Source organism: Meriones unguiculatus, chromosome 1, assembly GCF_030254825.1.
Source record: "Meriones unguiculatus strain TT.TT164.6M chromosome 1, Bangor_MerUng_6.1, whole genome shotgun sequence".
Lineage (NCBI taxonomy): Eukaryota > Metazoa > Chordata > Mammalia > Rodentia > Muridae > Meriones > Meriones unguiculatus.
In genome coordinates this window covers 70,637,499-70,662,063 of record NC_083349.1, presented here as the reverse complement: position 1 = coordinate 70,662,063, position 24,565 = coordinate 70,637,499, and the positions used below count along the sequence as shown (strand labels likewise).

Here is a 24,565-nt window from a genome sequence, read left to right as displayed (position 1 = left end):
AGCACTTACAGAGCTGGGGGATGGCTCAGCAGCTGAGAGCACTTACAGAGCTGGGGGATGGCTCAGCAGCTGAGAGCACTTACAGAGCTGGGGGATGGCTCAGCAGCTGAGAGCACTTACAGAGCTGGGGGATGGCTCAGCAGCTGAGAGCACTTACAGAGCTGGGGGATGGCTCAGCAGCTGAGAGCACTTACAGAGCTGGGGGATGGCTCAGCAGCTGAGAGCACTTACAGAGCTGGGGGATGGCTCAGCAGCTGAGAGCACTTACAGAGCTGGGAGATGGCTCAGCAGCTGAGAGCACTTACAGAGCTGGGAGATGGCTCAGCAGCTGAGAGCACTTACAGAGCTGGGGGATGGCTCAGCAGCTGAGAGCACTTGTTGCTCTACAGAGGACCCAGGTTCCGTTCCCAGCACCTCATGGTAGCTCACGCCTGGCTGTAACTCCAGTTTCAGGGGACCCAATATTCAATTTCTGGTCTCACTGTGTCCTAGGCATGCACCAGGTGCACATGCAGGTACTAGGTATCCACATGGTGCATGGACACACATGCTGGGAAAACACTCATAAAGGAAAATAAGTCTATTTAAAAAGAAATCCGACTACAAACCCGTAAGAAGCAGGAGCATGGTATAAAGACAGATGCACAAACCAAGGTAATAAATGGAGAATCCAGAAATAAATGCACACATCAGTGGCCAAGGCCATTGCACAGACAGAGTACAATGCCCCTTAAACGATCCTGCTAGAATCACTGTGCCCTTGAGAGGTAGAGGCAGGAGAACTACGTCATCTTCTGTTTTTTAGCAAAGTTGAGGCTAGCCTGGACTACATGAGACACTGTCACCAAAGAAAAAGAAAGAAGAAAGAACCCAGACAGAGTGTTCATCCTTCACGATTTTATTTATGGGAAATTCTAGGTGACAAATGAGCTTTATACTGAGAGAAAGGATATCTGTGGCTGCCTAGGAAAGGCTGTTAGAGGGAGGCGCCTGCTCATACTCACTCTCTGCACTGAGGCCATAGTCTATGGCATTTTTTAAATTTATTTATTTACTTACTTTTTTGAATGTGACAATATTTGGAATTTAGCCTAAGACATGAATGTAGGCATGTGCTCTGCTCTGGCCTGCAGTCTCACCTACAGTACCCCTACACCAAAAATGGTGTCTAATTATAGATTTAAGCACAGAAGCTTGCTGCATGTCAATTATGCCTCTAAAAATTTCCAAAACATCAAATACATTTGAAAAAAATTAAATACATTTCTACAATATGACCCAGCCATTTCTACTCCTAGGTGAAAAAGAGAAAACACCTGATGCCAACCTCTGGGGCCAACACGTACACGTATGTGTGTTCAAATGTGCTCACATCTGCATGAACATGTACCTACAGCATACATGCACATATCTACTATATGTATATGTACATATATATAAATGTTCACCTAATCTTTTTTATAATAGACAAAGACAGGAAAAGCCCTAATGTTTCCAGAAGGTGAATCATCCAGTTATACAATGGCTATTTCCATTATATATGTGAAGACACACCTATATGATGGAAAAGGAAAAAGGACCAAGACAGCATGGATGAATCTCAATTATGGATTAGAGAATTGTGCTGAGTAGAAGAATTCAGCTGAGAGTGTCTCCCACGTGCTCACATTCACGCAAACAGAGTGACAGGAAACCAGGCAAGGGGACAAAGGACTGCATGTTGGAGGGAAGGATTATGACAAAACAGCAAAACTTTTCCTGGTTGGGATGAAGCTGGTCCATGGACCGACACCTGTCAGACTGCCCATCTCAGACAGATGCACCATAAACTACAGCAAAGCTGTTGAGTACTGTGGGCAGTAGAGAATGCATGTTCATGCCAAGCCCATGGTCAAAATGCTGCTAGTCCTAGGAGATCGAGGTGTGGCCTCCTCGGCCTTTTCCCCCTCCTCCCATGTGGCACCTTTCTGCTCCGAGTCATCCCACCTGTGTCCCACTCCAGTGCTCTGGCTCTTGCCATCTCTTCAGACCCACTATTTCCTTTTCTTGGAGGAAAATCTTGCCTGGAACTAGAAGCCCAGCTACCCCACCCCTAGGGCTAGTGACATCATCAGCCTTAGAAGAGAACCCCACCATAGTTCCTAACTACATTCTAAAACTTGTCCTTAAACCAGCAGATGGGAGTAACTCCCTCACCCTTCACCCGAGAAGCTTTTTACAGCAAAGGGAAAGCATTACAGAAAACCACAACTGGATAGGGTAGAGATCAATGGCTTGAGGCAACCTCAGCCCCAGTAAACATCTACAACACCCTTCCTACACCTAAGGCCCAGGAAGCATCCATGGAAAAGGGCAGAAAGACTGTAAGATCCAGAAGGACCAGGAAGTCCACTGTGAAACTGTCTCCTAGAAATGGCAGCCTAAGTAAGATCTGACCGATGTTAGTATCAATAAACATGCTAATCCAAGGGGGACATCTCATGGACTGGCACCCCAGTCCAAAGGACCACAGGTAACTGATGGTGCTGAGAGAGGGAGAATCAGCCTCTCACAGGATGAGCCCCCAACTGCTAACCCAATATAAGTCATCAGCCTGAAGTTAAAAACACAAAAACAACAAAAATGGACTCAGCCGGTTGGATTTATGTCTGTGCATCTTTCTCTTTCTCTCTCTGTGCGTATCTATGTTGCCAGAACCCAAGCCTGCATCCTCTGCATCCACATAAATCCTGTGTGGTGCATCCGTAATCTCTGCTGGGGATGGAGAGGCAGAGAACAGCAAATCTCGGGATCTCATTGGTCAGTCAGCAGATCCAATCACTGGGCTGCAGGGTCAGTGAAAGACCCTGATTTAAACCATCAGACAGAAAACGATCAAGGAAGACACTCAACACTGACCTCTGGACTTCACCTTCTCACATGCACATGAACACATAGCCACGCGAACATGTGTACACACACACACACACACACACACACACACACACAGATACAATTTAAAAAGTAAGCCCTGCACGTACCCAAGATTCAGCTCAAATGATTTTTTCCAAGGGCTTCTCTGGATTCCCACGACTACCTCAACCTTTCCTTTGGGTTCCATGGCGCTTCGTTCCTGTTTCATGATTACGCTGTGGCCTGATTATACGTGCTGAGCTAAAGCGCTTGATACAGCTGCTTGCCTGTGCATCGCTCAACCTCTCAGTGAGATTGTACGTTCCTTGAGCACACAGCTCTTCTGAATTAAGCTGCAGATAGCTACAACACGAAGCACACAGACTTGTAGCAACAGCTTTAACGTCTTAGAGTTAACTGGATGATTTGTTTCGAAGTTGCTCCACCCTAAACTCCACTGCGCTGACCCCTGTCTGTTATGAATCATGGGAGTGTACAAGCTCAGTGTGCACTGAGCTGCCCTCCCAATAACAATTTAGGCAGTTTCTAGAAGCCAGAACTTTATGCAAAATTAAAGGACTATATTCCAGTCTTTGCTGGGCTGTAATTTATAGGAGGCACTGTCTCCAAGCCACAGAGGGAACACCAAGCCAATGAAAACCAGGAAATGCTAAATTTCTGGACAGTTCAGCTGTTATAAATAATTAAGTGAATCCAGCAGCTTCTACTCTCTCTGGACCAAGAGTCTGTCTCAGAATGATACCTGTTGTCCCTACAAAGGAAACTAATGTCTGTGCCCTGGGTAGCCTGGTGAGCCTGGCTCATCATTGTTGACGGAAAGCTGTTTCCTCTGACCCTGTGCCCTTAGGTACCTGAGCTCTTTGGAGGTCTGGCTTCCATCCGGCTGGCTCTTCTCGCCTGTCAGAAAGAAGGGTTAGGCAACAGTTAGCGTCCAGACTTCAGCAGTCACACTGACTAGCTTTGGCATCAGCAAGTCTGGCTCTTGCCTTTTCTGTCTTGACTATATGTACAGAGCCCAGAGGTCAACCTGGGGTGTGGTCCCTCAGGTGACATCGTCTTCCTTTTTGAGACAGGGCCTCTCATTGGTGAGCTCAGCTGGCTGTCCAGCAGGGCCCAGGAATCTGCTTTCTCTGCCTCTCCTGCTGCTATTACGAGCATGTGCCACCACATCCTGCTTTCAATGTGGCTCTGTGGAGGGCACTCAGGCCCTCATGCTTGGACAGCCAACACTGCTGGCTCAGCCTTCTCTCCAACGCCTCTAGGCCTTCCTTAACAGAAGCTGTGATGAAGACTGCAAGGGTAGTTAGTCCTCGATGTCCCCGCCGCACATGGCTGTAAGAGGAGACTCCCAGGGAGGCAGGGACACTGAAGAGGTCAGAGCGACACAGGGAGCAGAAGATGGTGTGTCCAGTGCAGCTGAGGAGCACTGTAGGTTGGGAGGCAGCCGTGATGAGCTTCACACCCGGCTTGCTTTCTCCAGAAGGGGCCTCATGAGCAAGGAAGCCCCGTTCTTCAAGCGCCTCCAATACCTCTGTGGCCATTCTCAAGATTTTCAATGCTGAGGCCCAAGACTGACCCAGGGAAGCTGAATCTAAGCCTTGTCCTATAAAGCTGTCATTCATGACCGTCTAGGGCAGTGGTTCTCAACATGTGGGTCGAGATACTGTGGGGGTCACATAACAGATATCTTGTATATCAGACATTTACACTATGATTCATAACAGTAGCAACACAGTTGTGAAGTAGCAATGTACTTTATGAAGTAGTAACTTTATGGCTGGGGATCAGCATGAGGAACTGCGTTAAAGGGTCGCAGCATTTAGAATGCTGAAAACCACTGCTCTGGGCGATGAAGAGGTGGGAGGGACTTCCACAGGGTGATGGCTGCAGCCTTGATGGGGTCTTGAGGACTAGGACTGTGTCCATGGCCAACTCTACCTTGAATCAGCAAACCCCAAATGGAAGGCCCTGAAAAAAGAGGCACCTGGCAGCCTGGGGCTATCAGGAAAGAAGGGGAGGGCTGTTTCCTACTGTCCTGGTGTGACTGCTCCCCTCCTGCCCTGTGCCTGGTGTGACTGCCCCTCCTGCCCTGTGTCTGGTGTGCTTGCTCCCCTCCTGCCCTGTGTCTGGTGTGCTTGCTCCCCTCCTGCCCTGTGTCTGGTGTGCTTGCTCCCCTCCTGACTTTTGCCTTTAATTAGCATCAGCCCCCTCACTCGTCTTCCTTGCTGGTTTGTGAGATGCATGTCAGAACTATTTGACGACCAGTGTAAGTTTCTCTGGACCCTTCAATCTCACTTCTACAATTTCAAACGTCCAGGGGGAGTGTTTTCTTTCTTGGGGTGTCTTGAGCAATAGCAGAGGTGATTATCTGAGTGAGTCATAGCCTTTCCGGAAAGCATGTTAGGGCATACACTGAAGGGCTGACACCCTTGGCCCTCACCTGGTGTGTTGGACACATTCTGTTAGACGGAATGCCAAGCTAGGGAGGCCAGAGGCCTTTGTTCCCTTGAAGAACAACTGTGTATAAGAAATCACAATATAACCTGCTTAATACTTTGCCCTTCATTCCAAATGTACAAATAATTTAAAAAATTTACTATGTACTTTCAAATTACACTTGAGACTTTTGTGTCAAAAGCATTAATTTCTGGCCACATCTGTGATACCAGCATTCAGGAAGCAGAAGCAGGAAGATCACATGCTCAAGGTCAGCCTGGGCTACACGGTGAGTTTGAGGCTAGCCCAGGCTAATTTGAAATCCTATTTAAAAAATTCCCTGGGCTTCTTCTCAATGTGAGAAGGCCATTGACTGGAGAAGTAATTTTGAAGAAGTGTTTTTCAGCAACCCCTGCCCTCCGGCCTCTGTACACGTGAGACTTGGGCCACCCATGCATGCAGCATTTAGCCTGATGAGGAGCAATGCAGAGAACTCAGGTCCCGAGGCTGTGTGGTGGAGTCCAGTTGTGAGGGACATAATTTTAAAACAAGGTGTTCATTGCAAAAATGTTTGGAGGCTGTTCTTTGTAAATAAACAAACAAATAAATAAATAAAACAAAATAAATATTTAAAAAATGTTTTATTTTTCCTGATAAAACACTTAATTGTTTTCAAACCTCTTGTAGTTTGTAAAGAGGAGAGATAAAAATCTTCCCCATAAGACCAGTCTGAGAACATCATGCTGCTTTTCCATTTGTGCAGAATCCTTCCCAGCACAGAGCTCTGAGTGGTGCCAGGGCAAGTGCAGGCGCCCAGACACCAATCACAGGAGTTTTTATGCAATTGCATACTTGATGACTTTGGGTCTCAGAACTAGCCTGCTTTGAAGGAGCTCATCTCCCTTGAGAGAGAGTGAGTGATGTGTATCTGGTTCCCCCAAGCAGAGCTCACGGGGCTCCTCACCACTGTTCACAGATACTCCCAATGACACCCGCTCTCCTGGAGCACTGTGCATGGTAAAGCACTGTGCATGGGGGCAGCCCTAGCTTTATGATGCCCATGGAGGGCTCCTGTTGCCTCTGGGAACTGCCCTCTGTCTTCTCCCCATCCACCATAGGCAGGCACAGCAGATAAGGCTGGAGAGGTGATAGCTTAGTGTGGAGTCTGGCTTTAAATTTCTTCCCCATCAACGAGAAAAGACGGGCTCTCGCATCCAGTACAGCAGCACAGCCCCCTCTATGCCTCCACTCTCAGAGCGCTGTGAGCTTCGGTGGAACTAGTCTGATCTTAGCTCAGTATATAATGGGTGCTCAGTTACCAAGAATGCTACTTACCAGGTCCTCTCTGCCTCATATATTCTATGGTTGTATGTTTGTCAATAACAGCTAGCAATAATGGAACACACGATGCATTCGGGATACCTTTAAACAGTGTGTATCCAGGTCCTCTCCACGACACTCTGTAGCTTCAGTTATTTTTATGATGCTGTACTATCCAGCCACAGACAGAGAAACAATTACTAGAAGGATCAAGCAACTTGTCTTTGCAGAACTAAGAATTCAGAAAACAAGCCAAAATTCTAACTTGAAAGTCAGTCTTTAGGATTGTGTGCTTCTGCCTATTGTACAAAAGAGAATGTGGCTGGCATAGGGGCACACGACTTTAACCCCAGCATTTGGTGGATAGAGGCAGGAGGGTATCTGTGAGTTCTAGGCCAGCCAGGGCTACGTAGTGAGACCCTATCTCAAAAATAATAAAGAATGGAGAATGCAATATTTTTATTTTTTTCCTTGAACTTCTTGTCACTGGCCCCGAATAAACAGATGATCCCCACGCTCATGCATAGCTGTTCAGGAGCCCCACACTCATGCCTCACATTTGTTCCCTGATCTGTTTACTGTCATGTCAGTTGGGATTTTATAAGTCTGGTGCCAAGAGGTTCCATTTCCCTCTGGTTCCATAGCCTGAGAAGCTTATAAAGAAAATATCTAAAATATCAAGTCTGCTCAATTGGAAAATTTCCAGTTTTCCAATTTGTGGTTGCTCAATTGTGAAACAACAACAACAAACCCAAAAACCTCCGAGATCACCCTACCCTTGAGACTGCACACCCATCACAGTGCAGCAGCACTTACCAGGTCGCTGGGCAGCTCCCTGTACGTCCCCGGGCTCTGGAACTCCTCCTGCTTGCTCTGAGCTCTGCTGTGAGGGTGAGGGTTAAGTACAGCCTCTGAAAGGTGAACCAGCAGGAAGTTCTCAACAAGCCTTGGGAAGATTGTACTTTTGTCCCAAATACAAATGGAAGCTGGTGCCCAGGGGAAGTCCTGGCCTTTCATTCTTCTTGTGGCTTGGCTTGGAATTGCACCTGATGTTCCAGGTAGCTAGTTAGAAAAAAAAAAAAGAAAAAAAGCAAACAAATTTTGAAAATTCCTGCAAGACTTTGGACCGTAGTAACAATGACTCTTATTGAGGACAATGCCAACCCAGCCTTGACCTTCTGCAGTGACTACCACTGAAACAATTCTCTGCTTTCCGCCCAGCCGTATCTGACCAATATATCTTCCCTAGGAAGAATTGCTTTGTACCCAATGAGGAAACAAAAGCCTGGCTTCTCTAACACACCGGTTCCTTCAAGTAGTTTCCTGGAAGATTGGCTCAATGCATGATGAGCAGTTTCGCTGGCATGGGGGAGGGGCTGAGCATGCTATCCAGCACATGGCCTCTTCTAAGCAAGAGGCTTACACAAACAGTTACCATTTGATCATCAGTGCACTGGTGCTGGCCAGCTAAGGGGCTTGCGTGCACTTTAATTCACAGCACAGATAGAAGAGAGGGCAGTGTGCTCATGAATTGTATCTTGTTGCATCACCTTTAGAAATGGAAGTATATAGTTTTTAATCTTTGTCACCTTCCCTGAGGTAGCTTCAGCTCCTGGCAGCTCCTGCCACGTATTGGCATTGTAATCTTTCAGACTTTACATTTTGTTCTTCATTGGCAAATTAGGATGGATAGTTCTTTCTCATTTTCCTTTCAAACAAGTTCTCCTTGTTTCTGAGGCTAGCCTAGATCTCACTAGGTAGCCTTGACTACCAGTGATCTCTGGTCTCAGCCTACCGAAGCCTGGGATTACAGGAGTGTGCCACCATGTCCAGTTTTGGATGGGTAATTCTTAGTTCATATCAAAAGCAGCCAGCACAGTACTGCCTTCAGCAAGGTTCTTCCTCTTTTGCACCTCCGGAGGGGGCGGGTCTTGTTGGTTCCTTACCTGGCAGCTCTTCTGGGCCAGGCATGCAGAAGTGACTAATTTGTTCCCCTGAGGCACAGAACACGCTCTGCCTGTTTTAGGAGAAACCATGTCTTGAAATATATTTCCTGATCCCACAGGTGCCTAAGAAAGCACTGTTGAGGCAACCTGTAAAATGGAAATGAGGTCTGCCCCTGGCATCAAGTACTGACCCTGTGAGCTATCCGGAAGCATGCCATGAGACAGAGGGAGGGTTTCCTTACTAATCACGGGCAACAACATGGGCAAGGCTGTCAGTCAAGCACCTTCACGAGTCAGCAGCTTCTTTGAAAGTTCAGACAACTAACTTGCTAATTTCATGACAGACTGTCTGTCATAAAATTCTCTTTAATTTCCTGTCCCCCCTTCACCAAAACAGAGCTCAGCACTGGGTACTGCATGACAATACCTTGTGTTTATTGGGGATTTTTAATTTGCCTAGAATACCTTTTAATTCCAATACCTTTGTAGGATAGGAATAATACCTCTTAATCTCAAGAAAAGGAAGCTGTAATTTAGAGATGAAATAATTTGCTAAAGGCCATACAGCGAGGGACGGAAACAAAGGTCAGCCCATGTGACCTGGCTGGCATGTGCTCCTTTGGGCCTACAATCTGTGGGATGTACGTTGAGAGCGAGAGCGATTACTCTGGGCTCTCGGTCTGCTCTATTGCTGACTGGCAAGGGTAACCAGGGAGGTTGCCAGGTCACGATCCCCATGATCTCATTTCTGGCCTTGTTCAAAGCACTCCAAGGACCCAGTCAGGCCGCAGCATGATTTTCCCCTTGGTTCAAAGCCAAGGGCTTGCAGTGTGCAGGGTGGCTAGCCACATGTGGTTTGCTCATTGTCCGTGTGGATAGGACATTGCTGCTGATGCCACCGATAACTGAGCAGTGACACCAGCCACACTGCAGGCCGTCTTTACTGTGTCTCTTTTCTGAAACAAATAATTAAAAGAGGTAAGGTAAGGAAAAGCTTTACACAGAAAACAGTCATGATGAGGGTGTCCTACAAATAGTGTAAAAATAAAACCAGTGTAAAAATTCATCTCCTGTCTGTCCCATTTGGTGCTGTCTAAGTCACCCTAACTTTGTAAAGACAAAGAACTGAAAGAACTGGTAATCTGAAGAACTTTCTTGACTCTTAGTCTGGTGGCTGAACAGATGGGCATTATGGGTAGGACTGTTTCTAACTGCACATTTAAAATAATAACAGTGGCCTGTAGCGTATTTGTCAGACATCATGCAGGCCCAGAGTCAGTCTGATCACTTGGTGATATTCTAACGCTGGCTCTATGGCTCTATTGTTTTGGTCATGGTTGTCTGCCATATGTATCAAGGCTTCACAAGACAGCATCCAAGCCCCAGAGAAGGGATGGGAGAGTCCTTTCCACATCAGGGAGGAACAGTTTTCTACAAGGCCTGGGGAAGATTTCCTGTTACATCTGATTCGACTGGTCATGTCACCTTGAGGTCAGTCTCTGAACCAAAAGGAAATGGAGTTTCCTTGGCTTAGACCTACCATGGTTCTTTCTGTCATCTGAGCCGAGTCAGGGCTCATCCAGGCAGGTGGGGAATGGTACCTCTGCATCAGTCACAGCTTCCTCTCTAGGAAGGACCAGAGACGCAAAGCCTTCCCCTTGACCTCTACACTCTGGCCACCGTGCTCTCTCCACGCTGTTCCCACTCTCTAGCTTACTCTTCCTAAGGTCCTCCCCCAGGGAACTCCTACTCATTTTCCAGATCTTCCTCAAGGCTCACTTCCCAGAGACCTACCGCTTCTCTCTTCCAGGCAGAGCCAGGGTCTCGGGACACAATCTGACCCTGTAAATTTTGGAGCACATTTCACCACTTATCATTTTTTATGCGTTTGTCTGATCATTTAATCAAAGACTGTTTCACCCTTCTGCAAGACTGTACACCCACTGAGACAAACAGTGTGTGTTTCAGCTGACCAGTCTCCCCACAGCTAGCTGTAGCACCCCTCACACTCCATAATCGTATGCCTGCTGTATGCCAGTTACTGTATTATGGGTACACAGACAACTGAAAAGATGGGTAACTTTGAAGAACTCATCGTGGGATGAGGGAGACCAGGAGACCATTAGGTCTAATACTACAGTGACAGCTTTCATCTGTACTTAACTTTCCTTCCTCCCTCCATGCCTACCCTTGGGGCTTTGAAATGACCTACCTGTGTGACCCTTAAAAAACTTTTGGCCTCCCTCTTCAACTGCATCTCCCTAGCTTTGCTACTCTTCTCGTTACCTCACTTCAACTTTGTCCTCTCTGAAGTGTCAAGGTTCCTGACCTTCCTCATTCTTTGTCATGTAGCTATGCTGACTGACCTTTGGTAGCCAAAACTGCTATTTCCACACCCCTGCCAAAGCTGATGAGCTAGGCTGGGCTTCGCACAAGAAAACCACTGAAGGGATGGAGTGGGCAAGCAGCAGGCCCTGGCACTGTCCTTCCACTGGATGGTATTCCCTACAGTAGCCTGACATGAAAGACTTTGCTCAAAAGGCAATGGCAGTTAGCCACACCTTGTTGAAGACCTTTATACTTGGTGTCACCTGGTCCTCATCTGCACTGGTCACTTTTCTGGCCTCATTCACTCACATCAGTATTCACAAGTGACCATCATGTTTCAGAACTCTCAGAGGTCCTTCCTCAGAAATGCACTTCCGTCTGTCCCAGTGCTAGAAGCACTTAGGTCCATCGAGATTCACAATGGTAACTGGCAAGGTTCCAGATTTGCTGCTATGTGGCAGTCTTCAGTTCAGGGTCAGATATGGAAAATTCATGGGGGCGGGGTAACTACAATCTGGGCTGGTATTTCCTAGGGAGATGCCGAAAAAAAAAAAAAAAAAAAAAAAAAAGAGCCAAGGAGCTAAGGATGCTTAAGAAGAGAAGAAGAGTGCTCAAATGGTGGCCCATGGAATCAAAGGGGTACAAAGAGGGAAGATAGAAAAAGATAAATGAGTAAGGGAAATGGGAAAGAGTTCCTTGGTGTGGGAGTCCTGGTAAGGTCAGAAACTGATGGTCCAAGCTCGATGGAAGAGCGGTTGGTTATTGGAAAGAACAAGTTTGAGGGATCTTAAAAGGGCAACATTTGGGGAGTTAGATTATGTACAAGGCCCCAGACTCAACCCCTAGCACTTGCTCCCCTCCCCCAAAGTAGAGCAACTGCAGGAACTAGGCAGCTGAAGTGAGCGATACAGAAATGATTGGCAATAACAAGCCCAAGGGGCTGAGGACTAAGGTGTTTCATCCTCTATGTGGGTGTCCAGAAAAAGGAACAAAATCCTTTTGAAATCTCCTAAAAGAGGTTTTGTTTGTTTGTTCCATAATAGGTTGTGAACTGGGCCTTGATTGTGGCTCATATAGGTTTTAGACACAGAAAAAAAAAAAGAAAGAAAAACAAAACAAAACAAAACCACAACCAAGGCAACAATTTCCTCCCTCTTAGACACCAAACACACACACAAACATACACACACACAAACATACACAGGTATGCATGTTCATTTTTATATTGGATTCACTTGTAAAAGCAGACACAGATGCCAAAGAGGACTCTTAGATCCACTGCGTGCTGAAGTCACGTTTCTGTTTATTTTAAAATAACATTTGGGTCCATGTGGGGGTAGAAGATAGAGATAGGTGATAAAGGATGAACCAAAGATTTTAGACTTGGGAGACAGCTATAGTAGTAATGCTAGGAGGGAGGCTAAGAAGTAGGAAGGAAGCTAGGAGGTAGGAAGGAAGCTAGGAGGTAGGAAGGAAGCTAGGAGGTAGGAAGGAAGCTAGGAGGTAGGAAGGATGCTAGGAGGTAGGAAGGATGCTAGGAGGTAGGAAGGAAGCTAGGAGGTAGGAAGGATGCTAGGAGGTAGGAAGGATGCTAGGAGGTAGGAAGGATGCTAGGAGGTAGGAAGGATGCTAGGAGGTAGGAAGGATGCTAGGAGGTAGGAAGGAAGCTAGGAGGTAGGAAGGATGCTAGGAGGTAGGAAGGATGCTAGGAGGTAGGAAGGAAGCTAGGAGGTAGGAAGGAAGCTAGGAGGTAGGAAGGATGCTAGGAGGTAGGAAGGAAGCTAGGAGGCTAGGAGGGTTGCTAGAAGGGAGGAGGGAGGATAGGAAGGAGGCTAAGACAGATGCCAGAAGGGAGGAGGGAGGCTAGGAGGGAGGCTAGAAGGGATGCTAGGATATAGGAGGGATGCTAGGAGGAAGGAAGGGGGTTAAGAGGGAGGTTAGGAGGGAGGCTAGGATGCTTCCTCCTCTGACTCCCTTTCTTTCCCTTGTCCTAAATCTTTCTATTGTCATTGTGGTTGGCCCTGAGCGGTGGGGTCTTGGTGGACAGTGAGAGGGGGCAGTTCATAGTACAGAAGACAGAGAAATAGAGGAAGAAGAAGCCCCCAGGAGCAGTGGTCCTCACACTGGAACTTACTTTCCACTGCCTGTTATATTGTCCAGGATATAAAATGACATCTCGCCACTGTGAGTCAGTGATGGGGCTTTCCTACTGCTCAAGGTGTGAGTTTATTTATTTATTTATTTCCAACTTCAAACATAATAAGTGACCATCTTTCATTTCCTGGAACCATAGAAGACACAGTAGGCTGCATATAAATTTATATGAATCATAAATTTGAGGAATCAGAAAAAGGCCCATGAAATTGGATTATACTACAACTGCTACTGTGCTTCTGTTCTTCTGCCCTTTTGTATTGGGAAATGTGTTTTGTCTTTTCAGTGTTTTAATCTTTTCCAAGCACTGTTCTAGCCTGCTTTCTGATGCTGCGATAAACACCATGACTTCTTTTTCAGTTCCTGCTTGAGTTTCTGTCTCCACTTCCCGCAATGACGGACCGTGACCTGTAGGCCGAAATAAGCCCTTCCTTTCACAAGTAGCGTTCATCAGGATTTGGGACTCTCTTGCTTCTCACCCAGGCCTGGTGGGAGCTGCCACGTTGTTGCTCTTAGTGCTGGCTTTGCCTCCCTCCTTCACCCTGCTGCTGCTCACACTAGATCTCCCCAGAGAAACCTTGTCCAGCCCCCCACCTCATTGTTCATGGGGTACATATCTTATCCATCTTGCTACTCAGTACTTCCTGGTACTCAGTACTTCCTGATACTGTATTAACTATCAGTGTTCTTGACCAAAATACATGCTCTTCGAGGACCAAGACTTTTCTTTTCTGCTATGTTCCCAGTAACAGAAGATTACTTTGTACATGGTTGAATAAATACTTGATTAAACACAAACACGCGCACACGCGAGTGCGCGCACTCACACAGGTTATATGTTACTACATATATGGTCATTTGTTTCAAGTGTCATGGATAGTTAAGGACAAATGGTGAGTCCTCGTGGAGCTGTGGCTTGCTGAGAACACACTGGGTAAATTTTTATGTAACCACCCACATCTTCCATCTTCATTCCTTAAAGAGAACTTGGTCTTCAGCCCCCACAAGCCTTGTCAAGCTAGAAAAGAAATTAGGAGCCCACTGATTTAGTTGAAAGTAAACCCTCCAATGCAGTAATTTTCAGTCACAAATTGGTGGGTTTTTCTACCCTCAAATGAGAGTGAACTTTGTTCCCACTGGGTATGTGGCTGTAGGGACATGGCTGACGGACTATAGCCTTTCTTACCTTGTATTTTTAATCTAATCCACTACTTGCAGCTCATATCCAAGTCTGTTTTTTAATGTGGCCATGTGGCTCTGCCCTTGTTTTCATTAGTTACTTTCCTCATGGCGCTGACTGAATACCTGACAGAAGCATTTCCAGGTTTATCTTGGCTCACAGTTGGGGGATGCAGTCTACCACTGGGGGAGGGCATGGGGCAGGAGCGTGCAGCAGCTGGCCCCATCATGTCCGAGTCTAGGAAATCTCTTCTGGGGACTTCCAGGGGATAATCAGGTCAAGGAAGGCTGTGAACGGTCCCTGTGTAGCCAACCACACATGGACTCTGTGCTCATGGGCGTGACGAACCGGAGGTGCAAGAGTAGCGGGTTCCCTTCAGAAGGGCACAGAAATGAGGAAGACTACTGCAGACTCTTGTGAAGATCCCAGAAATCCAGGCCAGCCTGTGGGAACTGTCCAAAAGAGATGATGGAGGCTGAACCAGAGAGGAGACACTAGAGAACACATTTGAAAGCGTGGGTGATCAGGAAGGAATGGAAGAAACAGCAGAAGTGGAGACTGACTGACAGAATCCTCTTTGCGGTCACAGCAGGACCTTGGGCAGGGCACTCAGTAAAGGACCAACCTTCCTGAGCCTGAACCTGCAGGAGCGAAGGCTGCCTTGGAAGAGGGAGAGGAGGAGGATGAAGAAGACCTGGAGATCACGCAGTCCCTGCTGACCACACTCTGAAACTAGGACTGCCCAGTTGGGGTCTCAGCTCTTGGTGTCCCCCTAAGTGTGTGCACAGCCTTGGAGCAGTCACCATTTCCTGCATCTCTTGCGCTACGCTTCTGCTGTGGAGCGTGGCATTTTGGAGAGTGTTCTGTGCTAGTGTATCTTCATTGTCAGCAGAGGAGTTAAGGATTGTTTTTATGAGGTGGTGTAATCAAAGGCATTATTTTAAAGAGCGTAAGTAGCAGAAGTGTCTTCGGTGGGGGAGGGCAAAGAAACCCATTTTCTCATGAAGCAGTTCTGAGAAGAGAATGTTGAGGACTCCAGACTGGAGTGTTTGTGTAAAATACTATATATGTGGACATCAATAAAATGCCTTAGCTTTTAACAATATAATTACATCATTTCCCCTTTCCCTTTCCTCCTCATAACCTTTCCCACACACTTTCCTCCACTCCTGCTCTGTATCAAGTTTCTTGGCCTCTGGCCCCTTCTCTTTAATTGTGTTTACAGTCCATGTAAGGTTACTTCTGTGTATGATTCCAGTGCTGACCAGTTTGTATTGGAGAACACATTTTTTCTCTCCTGCTCTTAGCATAGCTTAGTTGCCTGTAGCTCTGCCTAGGGTTGGGCCTCACAAGATTTTCCCCTTCCCTGTTAGCTTGCTGATTGGTTTCGTTCCTGTGTAGCTGGCTACGTTGTTGACCCTTCGTGGGTGGAGATTCCCCGACATTTCTAGGAGACAAGGCCTCAGCAGACGTCCCGCTCCTCTGGCTCTTAGAAATCTCCCCTCCCGCTCCTCCATATTCCCTTCATCTTAGGTGCAGGAGTTGTAATTTCTAAAATTTAGATACCAAAAGCTGATTGAAGAGATCCACTTTTACAAATTTCCTCTGCCCCCTTTCTTCTCCTATTCCCTTTTCTCCAGATTCTCTGGAGGGTGAGACCCACCCTTCTCCCCTGGTGTCTGTCTCCTTTGCGGAGACTGAACACAGATTCCCAAGTCCTGCCGCAAGCTCAGCTCAGATGAAGCGTGGGGTCCCCGATGGACAGCCATCACATCTAGGCCCTCCCCTTATGGTCTAGAAAAGCCTCATGAGGCATTTTCATCCATCTCCTTAGCTCCACAAGGATTTGCCTTTCACTCGATGAGTCAGAATTTTCACAAAAACACCCACCAGCGGAAATGAGTCCTTACTGGTTGTACACTCTTGTGGAGTTTGCAAAGCTTTTTTCTGCAAGTTATTTCCCTGGCTCCTCCCAACAATCCTGAGAGATAACAATGTTAGAGCAATGTTCTGCAGTGTTAGCTCCAGAGCTGACAGATTCAGCTAAACTGAGAGGACCAAGTCAAGTCCCCCCACCGCCAAGTCATCAGTCCCAGGAACTAGGCCATAGGTCACCAATTCCAGGAACAAGACCATAAAATTCCCTACCCAAGGAATAGCCTGGAGGTAACCACAAAAATGGGAAGGTATCTTATCTCAGGGTAGGGCATCTGTGCTGGACAGCCTTATCTTCATGAATGTAGACCACCTGCCACCTGGATGAAAGCCAGTCAGGAGTTGACCCTTGTAACTTCCCTGGCACCCATCAGTTTGGGTTGGTTTGAACCAGTTTAGAGAGCCCCTAACCCCTAATCAAGCCCTAGCTAGCCCTAGCCAATCATCAGTTCACTCATACCCTTGCTTTTGACTGCACCAATCACAGTAAGATGACCTAATTGTCCCTGAAATTCCCCTAGTTTCCCGTAAAAAGGCCTGCACACCTTTGTCCAGGGTCGCCATTCTGCCTGGATGGTGGCCCCAGCATGCTGGACTTCTGCAGAATAAACGCCTTTTGTTGCTTGCATGCTACTTGAGACTGGGGTCATTCTTTCAGTGTCTTCTGGACCTTATCAGAACAAACCAGTAACAATAGCAATTAAAAATCCCCCAAACAGAATAAAACAACAAATCACACCAAACTTGGAGGAGCTTGGAATGTTCCATACAATATTTGGTGTGTACTCAGACTAACATAAGATTTTATCTGAAATTCAAATTTATTTGGTGTTGACCTGATTGACAGAGAGAGCTTCTCCAAAGACAATGAAGTTGATTTGGAAATAAATCTTGCACTGAGATTATACATCCACAGGAAATCAAGGATTAGGGAAGTAATAGGAGGTATAATGAAATGCTGAGAGCTACAGAAGCACTGTGAGAGAAGTCTTCATGGCTGGAGAACCAAAAGCAAGGGGCGTCCATCCAAGGTTGGACAGGAGTGGCTAGGTTGGAGTGTAAGATTGTGATTCCTTTGTGCAGAGTTGTGGTTCTGGCAGATCTTCTTGTGATAATGAATTTCAGGAACACACACGAGACCTCCAGACATGTGCACTGCATTTTGTGTTTTAACAGGCCTCCAATCTGACTTCGACAAAAGCAATACCATATTGATTATGACAATTTTTCCCCTCAGCATCTTGCATTTATTTGGAAACTCTATAGGTGAACTCTTCTGCTCAGGTAAGTGGCAAAAGTCCTTCTCTTGCCTCCATAACCTTCCTTTCCGGGGCATGGACAATCACTATCCTTAGAAAGCACCTCCTCTGTATATCAACACCCATCTGTACCCCTTTCTCCCATCCCTTTCCCAAGACCCTTCCTGTATGATACACTGTCATAAACACTCTGCATGAAAACGTTTACTGAATGCTCTGTGTTCTACGCATTGTGCCGTGTGCTTTGTCTCATTATTTCACTGACTCTTTACAAGACCCGTGTACAGAGACAGTGCATAGAACAATTTTTATTCTACAATGGGAAAACAGGTTTGGGATGGTTCTGAGTCCTTTGGGTTATCTAATATGGGAACAGCAGAGCTGGGATTTGAAGGTGAGGTTGTCTGACACCACAGCCTTAGCTTGTACACTAGGAGAATGAGGTGAGGACATCAACAGCCTGATGACTTTACTAGTCTGGTGTAGTTAATGCCTTGCTTGCTTGGCTTCCTTTAGCTCCCAGGCTCTGGATCAACCACTGGGTAGATCTTTCCAGTCCACATGGGTGGCGTGGGAGATTAAAAGTGTTGTCAAAATAGCAATCCTTAAGATGGACGCATATCCTTGGAAAACTTATTTTTAATCATGAAAAAGAAAAACTGTCACCACAAAGCTTTTGAAAAAAGACACTGCAGTCACGGCCAGCACGCTAAATTCTAAATTAACCGAGGCTCAGTGTTCTTTAACCACAGTTGCTGAAGCTGAGGGGCAAATAATGTAGAGATGATTCTGGGTAGCAGGCCATTGCTGGGTAGCAAGTTGTTTTCTGTGTCCCGTATCTTTTTCAGGATAAGCTGCTCTTTATGCTTTAGTGGTCTGTAAATATTTGTGCAATTTATTCATGCTCAAGGAGAAAGCTGGCTCCTCATAGCAAGCAAAATTATAACTAGCAACCCCAAAGCAAAAGAATTAGTGGCCTTCATCTTGGTACTTAAAAACTGTTAGTACTGAGTGCAGCTGGGGAGCAGGGCAACTGCAGGAGCTGATTTCCCAAGCGTCTCGGCACAGGTTCTAGACCCGCAGAAAAAGTACTTGAGAATGGTTTGTCCCCTACTCTATTTAATGTTAATCTAATTATGGAAGCCATTGAAGAAAGAAGAAATTCCTTAAAAAATATCAGTAGTGGGGCTGAAGAGATGGCTCTTGCTAATAGTTTCTGGCACCCATGCCAGGTGGCTTTTAACTGCCTATAACTCCAGCTTCAGGGGGCTCTGACACCACCTTCTGGCCTCCTCAGGACATGCACTCAAGTGCACACATTCCCCTGCCACACACACATAATTTAAAAAGTTAAATGTCAGTACACACCATGGAGATGAATGGCCAAAGGGGTTTATTACGGGAGAGAGAGAGGAGATATTTCTGGACTAATCTGTTGAATGTTGCTGGTTTGTGTCTGTCTTATGCTTCACAACTTTCCACAGTAAGTTGACGTGAGCTTAAAATTCCTAGACAGACTCTCAAAATTCCTGGGCAGGGGCACCTGAGCCCTGAGCATGCTAATCCCCAGTCAGTCTGGGGAGAGGATGCTGGGTTGGCTACTTTTCTAATCGCTGTAACAACATACCTGGGGAGCAACTGAAGGGAGGGTTGGTTTGGCTCAGTCTCACTATTAATCCACATGGCAGAAGCAGTGGAGTGAAGCCCACAGCTGCAGGAACACACAGTAGGCCTTGTCATCCTGGCAGCTCAGAAAGCACACAGCCGGAACCAGCATCTTACCTTAAAGGTCAGCTCCTAACATCCTCCTGTTGCTAGCTAGACTTCATGTCCCAAAGGTTCCTTCACCTTCGGAAACAGCACCACTAGCTGGAGACCAGGTGTCCAAATACAAGAGTCTGTGGGGCATTTCACATCCATACCACAACCAACAGACAGATAGCCAGGTCTACAAACAGCAGCACACCACTGACGTTTCCACGGCCTTTTCTAGCTGCTTAACTTGGGCCTTGTTGAGAGCAGTACAGATATTCGAGGGAGCCTTTTAGTGTTTGCTTTTAGGAAGCCTGCTGGCCTCAGAGTGCAGCATCAGAAACTCCAGTAGTGGTGGTTAAACTCAGGTTCCTGGTTGTCGGGCCAGACCTTCTGAACTGTCGAGGGAGTGGGGCAAGCTAAGAAAAGACACCCCAAAGCTCAGAAATCACTAAAGGATCTTCTGCCACGCACACTTCCTCCCCCTCAGTCCTTCTACTTTGCGGGAGGCTAGAATGGAAAGCATTTCTTCTGCCAACCTGAATCGTCAGGCAGAGGGGCAGCTCCCATTTTTATTTAGAGTCAGGTACACACAGCTCTCACAGCTATTTGCCTCATCTTTTCTGAGATGAACATCAACTTGCTCACATTTGAAAGCACCCAACATAACATGACATTTGGCAGTGAGTTGGGCTCACTGCCCACTTCAATGCCCACTCCTTCAGTCAGTCCCACTTTGGGAAGACTTCAGCTTGACAACTGATCAAACCGGAGATGAGAAGACACGATCAAATAAAAGATTCGGCAGCAGAAGCCTCAAGTGGAGGGTCTATTCTTGATCCTCACAGCTTCATGGGTGCCACCACTACCACCACCACCTCCAGCATCTTCAGAGTCACCATCCATTCTGCCGTTTACGCTTACTGAGCTCTGTGGAGGTGACTCACTAAATTCACATCATTTCCTTTCGCCTTCATTATTACCTTCTTGTATGGATGATGAAACAGAAGGATTACATGAGTGTCATGTGGTCAAATGGCACAGCTGGAATCAGATCACAGATCACATTCAGAGTCTCATTTAAGCATTTCAATGCTTCTCTGCAAAACAAAATGCTTTGCTGACTGAGGAATATCTTACACAACCGAAGCTAAAACTAGAATGTAGACAGACCAAACCCATCCTGTCACTAACACTTTCTTCTCCTGCCCCTCTACAAACCTCATGCTCAGGTCAGATCATCAAAGAGGTCCCCAGTCTTGCGCATTTGAGGCTGTAACCCTTACAGATTCATACTCCACTGACATCCTTTGGCTTTAAATGCTTGGAACGAATTTGCTGAAAACTGGTGGCATAAACATTTACAAAGCCATATAAACGAGAACTCTCACCAAAGGCAGCTTATCGTATTTGACCGTTGTGTTTTAGACGTAGGGGTTCTTCACTCATGGACCTACAAGCTAACAAAGTTTCCCTGCTCCACACCAGCGGTGAGGTGTTGGCTGGGACTTTCCAAATGTGTCTTTCGTGTGTTTGTGTTCATGAATCCAAAAGAATGACTTAATATCTGATCCAAAACAAACCTCTGAGGCCTATCAAGAAAGCAATCGGCAGCCTGAGGGCACACCAGAAAGGAGAGGCTGCAACAGCTCTTGCCTCCGGTGGAAGCAATGCAACACCGTCTTTCTACTCAAGGAGGCATCTCAAAGCCTGCAGTTCCCACGTGCAGACACTGAGCAACAGCGTCCCACTGTACCAGCCGGCAGTGCTTGTGCAGAGTGGAGCTAGGTGTAGGAAGTGAGAAGCTTATGATATACAGGCCACGGTGGGGTCAGGGCTATGGCTTGAGTGTGACCGCAAAAGCTCAGATATTGTCTAATCTCCAAATTCATAGCTGTTGTGTTTAGAGGCGGGGCGTTAGCTGCTTTTCTAGTTGCTCTGGTAACATACCCGACAAGCAACTTACGACAGAATGTAGAGTCACTGGGCAAGAAGTCTCCATGTGGGGTTATCTTGATGATACTGTCTCCTGAATATGTCTGTGTGTGTGTGTGTGTGTGTGTGTGTGTGTGTGTGTGTGTGTGTGTGTGTGTGTAGATTATCTTCTTTACCTTACTTGAGGCAGGATGACTTTCCCTCTGTGGGTAGAATTTTCAAACTGTGTAAGAGTAGGGGGGAAAACACCCAAACAGCCAATTGCTGGCATGCAGGAATTCACTGCTTTCTGCTATTGGCTGAGGATATGAGGCAGATAGTTGCTTCACGTTCCTGTAACCGTCACTTTCACACGATGGTGATCTCTCTCCTGAAATTATGAGCTAGATGAACCTTTCTTCCTTAAGTTGCTTTACTCAGGCTACTTTGTCATAGCAGCAGGCAATGAAACAGAAGGATCTATTTCAGCTCACAAGGTGAGGCTACAGTCTATGGAGGCAGGGAAAGGCATGGGGACAGGGACCTGAGATGGCATGCTACCTCACACCAGCAGTCTGAAGGCCAAGAGATGAACACTGATGCTCAGGCAAGCCTTCTCTGTTCCTTTAAGTCCTCCAGCCAGTGGGATAATTCCCAGTCCAGTCAGGCTGACAGTGAAGGCCAGCCACCTCAGGAGGCAGCACTGAGCTCAGTGCAGGGAAACAGCTATATGAAGACATGATCCAGCTGGGCATGGTGGCACAAGCCTGTAATCCCAGCACTCAGGGAGGCAGAAGCAGGTAGATCTCTGTAGCCTCGTCTACAGTGAGTCCAGGACAGCTAAGGCTACACAGAGAAACCGTCTTGAAAAAAAAAACCAAAAATCAACCAACAAACCAACCAACCAAAACCATGTGATCCTTCAGACTGAGGAGCACACGGTAAAACCAGACTGTGGCTGAGGAAGTTTGAGGTGACCTGGGAAGTATTCCTGAGATGCTGGGACACTGCTCTTTGCCCTCCCGGCCCATTTCAGGCAGTCCTTGCCACTTTTGCATTTGCAGATCCAACCAAAGATTAAACACATCTGATAAGAAATTGCATTTGTACCAAACAGATGGTTTTTCTCATCGTCTCCCTAAACAATAGAGTAGCATGACATTTACAGAGCACTCACACTGTACCCGATGTTCTAAGCAATCTAGAGATGATTTAGAATATGCAGAAGGGGAGGGGGAGATGGCGCAGCAGGTAGAGCACCTGGTCCACAGGCATGCTCGGGCTTCAGATTCCCAGCACCCAGCAAATTCTGGGTGGGTGACGGCCTGCCTGCGACGCCTGCCTGGAGGCCGGCCAGCTCATCCACTAGATGACACCCTGATCTCCAGGTTCGACGGAGAAACCCTGCTTCTGTGAGCGGGGAAGACACTGACACGCCTCGGGCCTGCACGTGCACTTGACCACACATGAACAAGTGCACAGACCTGGATGCGCACACGTGCACATCATGCATGAATATGGAAAAGCAAGAATATATAGGAGGATATGCACAGGCTTACACGCACACACAGTGTCATTTGGTGGAATGCCAGCATCCACGAACCTTGGGATCCTGGAACTAGTACCTCCCGGGGTACTCTGTTAGTGTGGTAACAAGGATGAACTGCTGCTGTAAACTGACGGCCAGCACAGCAGCCCACCTAGCTCACTGTTTTGGGGAAAGGTCCGAAAAGATGAAAAGTTGTGCACCCAGGATGCCAGCAGGCGATCCTTGGTCATTGGAGAACCTGACAACGAAATACGGCAGGGGACGATTTGCAAGATGAGACCAAGGGTCAGTCAGAGCCTGTAACCTTTCAGGAGATGCCATGTCCTTTCTCACAGAGAGCACTTCACCCGTTCAAGGTTTGAAGCAACACATGCAGAACAACTCTCACCGCTGTATCTTGAAATCTGTTTTAAGCAATTCACAAACATTGCTTATGATGGCTCATGATGGCTTACAGAAATGTGTCCAGGAATAAAGCTGGGGACAATCTGTTAATACATAAATAGCCAACTGCTCAAATGGGCTGGTGGCACCCCGAGGAACAAGCAGGAATCCAGATTCAGGCGTGTGAAGCCCACGGACACCACACAGAGCATTGCCTCCCTCATCTGATGCATAATAGCCCATGCTGACTGACTGCGCCCCTGGAGCCCCCTTCCTCGGGGGCTCACTCAGCACTCACTCAGCTTGGGCTCTACCACCACTTAGCAGCTTGCATCTGCAGGTCAGGATAGAAAAGGACAGGAGCCAGCAGGTAAAGATGCCTGCTACACAAGCCTTGCAACCAGTGTGATCCCTGGAGCCCAAATGAAGGTGGAGGGAAGACCTGACGCCATAGAGCTGACCTCTGACCACACACGCACTGCACGGCGTATGCAGAACTCCCACACTAACAGGTAATTCAGGGGTAACCACAGAGATATGAATGAACATGAGCCCCATGTGAAATAGGATTTCTGCAAGTACTCAAGAATGAAGATGCTTTCCTAACAGGCTTCAAGGAACATAAGCACAAGCTGTGTGTCCCTGAGCTAAATCCTTAGAACTGTTTCAGATGTCAGAATTTTAGTTTGGGATTTACATAGCTTTTATTGGTTGGGCATTGTTAATCCAAAATATCTCAAATCCGAGACTTTCTGAGTACATTAAACCATTTCAGAACAGCTCTACCAACTGGGAACTGGGTGTTTAAATACAAGAATCTCTGGGGTCATCTTGCATTTAAATCACAACACTTGGAGAACTATATTTACCTTAGCTGTTTCTGGGACTCAAGTGACATTGCCGAATACGAGAAGGGAAGCCTGGCTACCGATGGGCAGGAAGGACACTGAAGCTCCAGGCAGTAGCCAGTCACACGTCTCTTATATGCACATGGAGAATGGTACCCGGAAAAGAAAACAGCACCCAGAGATCCAATCAGATGCAGAAAACAGATGCAGCGGAGTGCACAAGAGAAGCAGGCCAGGTAGCTGTGACGCTTAATGAAACACGGGGCTTCAGGAGTGTGTCTCCCTTTGTGAGAGCTTTGGCCTCATTCTCACTGTTGTTTAGCCTTTGATGTAGCACATTTATGAACACAACTACGGATGTATACTGTTATTTTAGAAATGAGATTGTATTTTAATACTTTATACAAAGAGGGTTTTGTTTCATTAAAAATATAATAAACCAACAACGCCTGATTGTTTCTTGCCCTTCAGTAAAACTTACAAAGCAAACAGCTGGGCCTATGGGGCTGTCACCGTCAGGCCAAGGTACCCATTTCTATGCCAGGACCTTCAAAGGCTCGCCCGCTTCGCTCACCACAGCCTACGGATTCTGGTGGCTGGAGGGTGCCGGGATGGTGGAGTCGTGCTCTCTACTTAAACTGTGATCA

The 24,565-nt window shown here is 46.9% G+C and overlaps 1 protein-coding gene and 1 pseudogene across 2 annotated transcripts in view; one reads left to right on the top strand and one right to left on the bottom strand.

Moving 5' to 3' along the window:
• The window catches only part of Plekhs1 (pleckstrin homology domain containing S1), a 29,787-nt gene extending 22,196 nt beyond the window's left edge, over positions 1 to 7,591 (bottom strand). For both annotated transcript variants that reach the window (XM_060369220.1, XM_060369263.1), the window contains exons 1-2: positions 7,486 to 7,591; positions 3,765 to 3,810 (exon numbers count right to left, since the gene is read on the bottom strand). In XM_060369220.1, the coding sequence (XP_060225203.1) occupies positions 3,765 to 3,792 (28 nt within the window). In that variant the 5' untranslated portion in view covers positions 3,793 to 3,810; positions 7,486 to 7,591. The remainder of the gene's footprint in view (positions 1 to 3,764; positions 3,811 to 7,485) is intronic.
• Positions 7,592 to 9,224: 1,633 nt separating this feature from the next.
• LOC110545116 (charged multivesicular body protein 3-like) lies at positions 9,225 to 15,007 on the top strand (annotated as a pseudogene).
• The last annotated feature ends 9,558 nt before the right edge of the window (positions 15,008 to 24,565 follow it).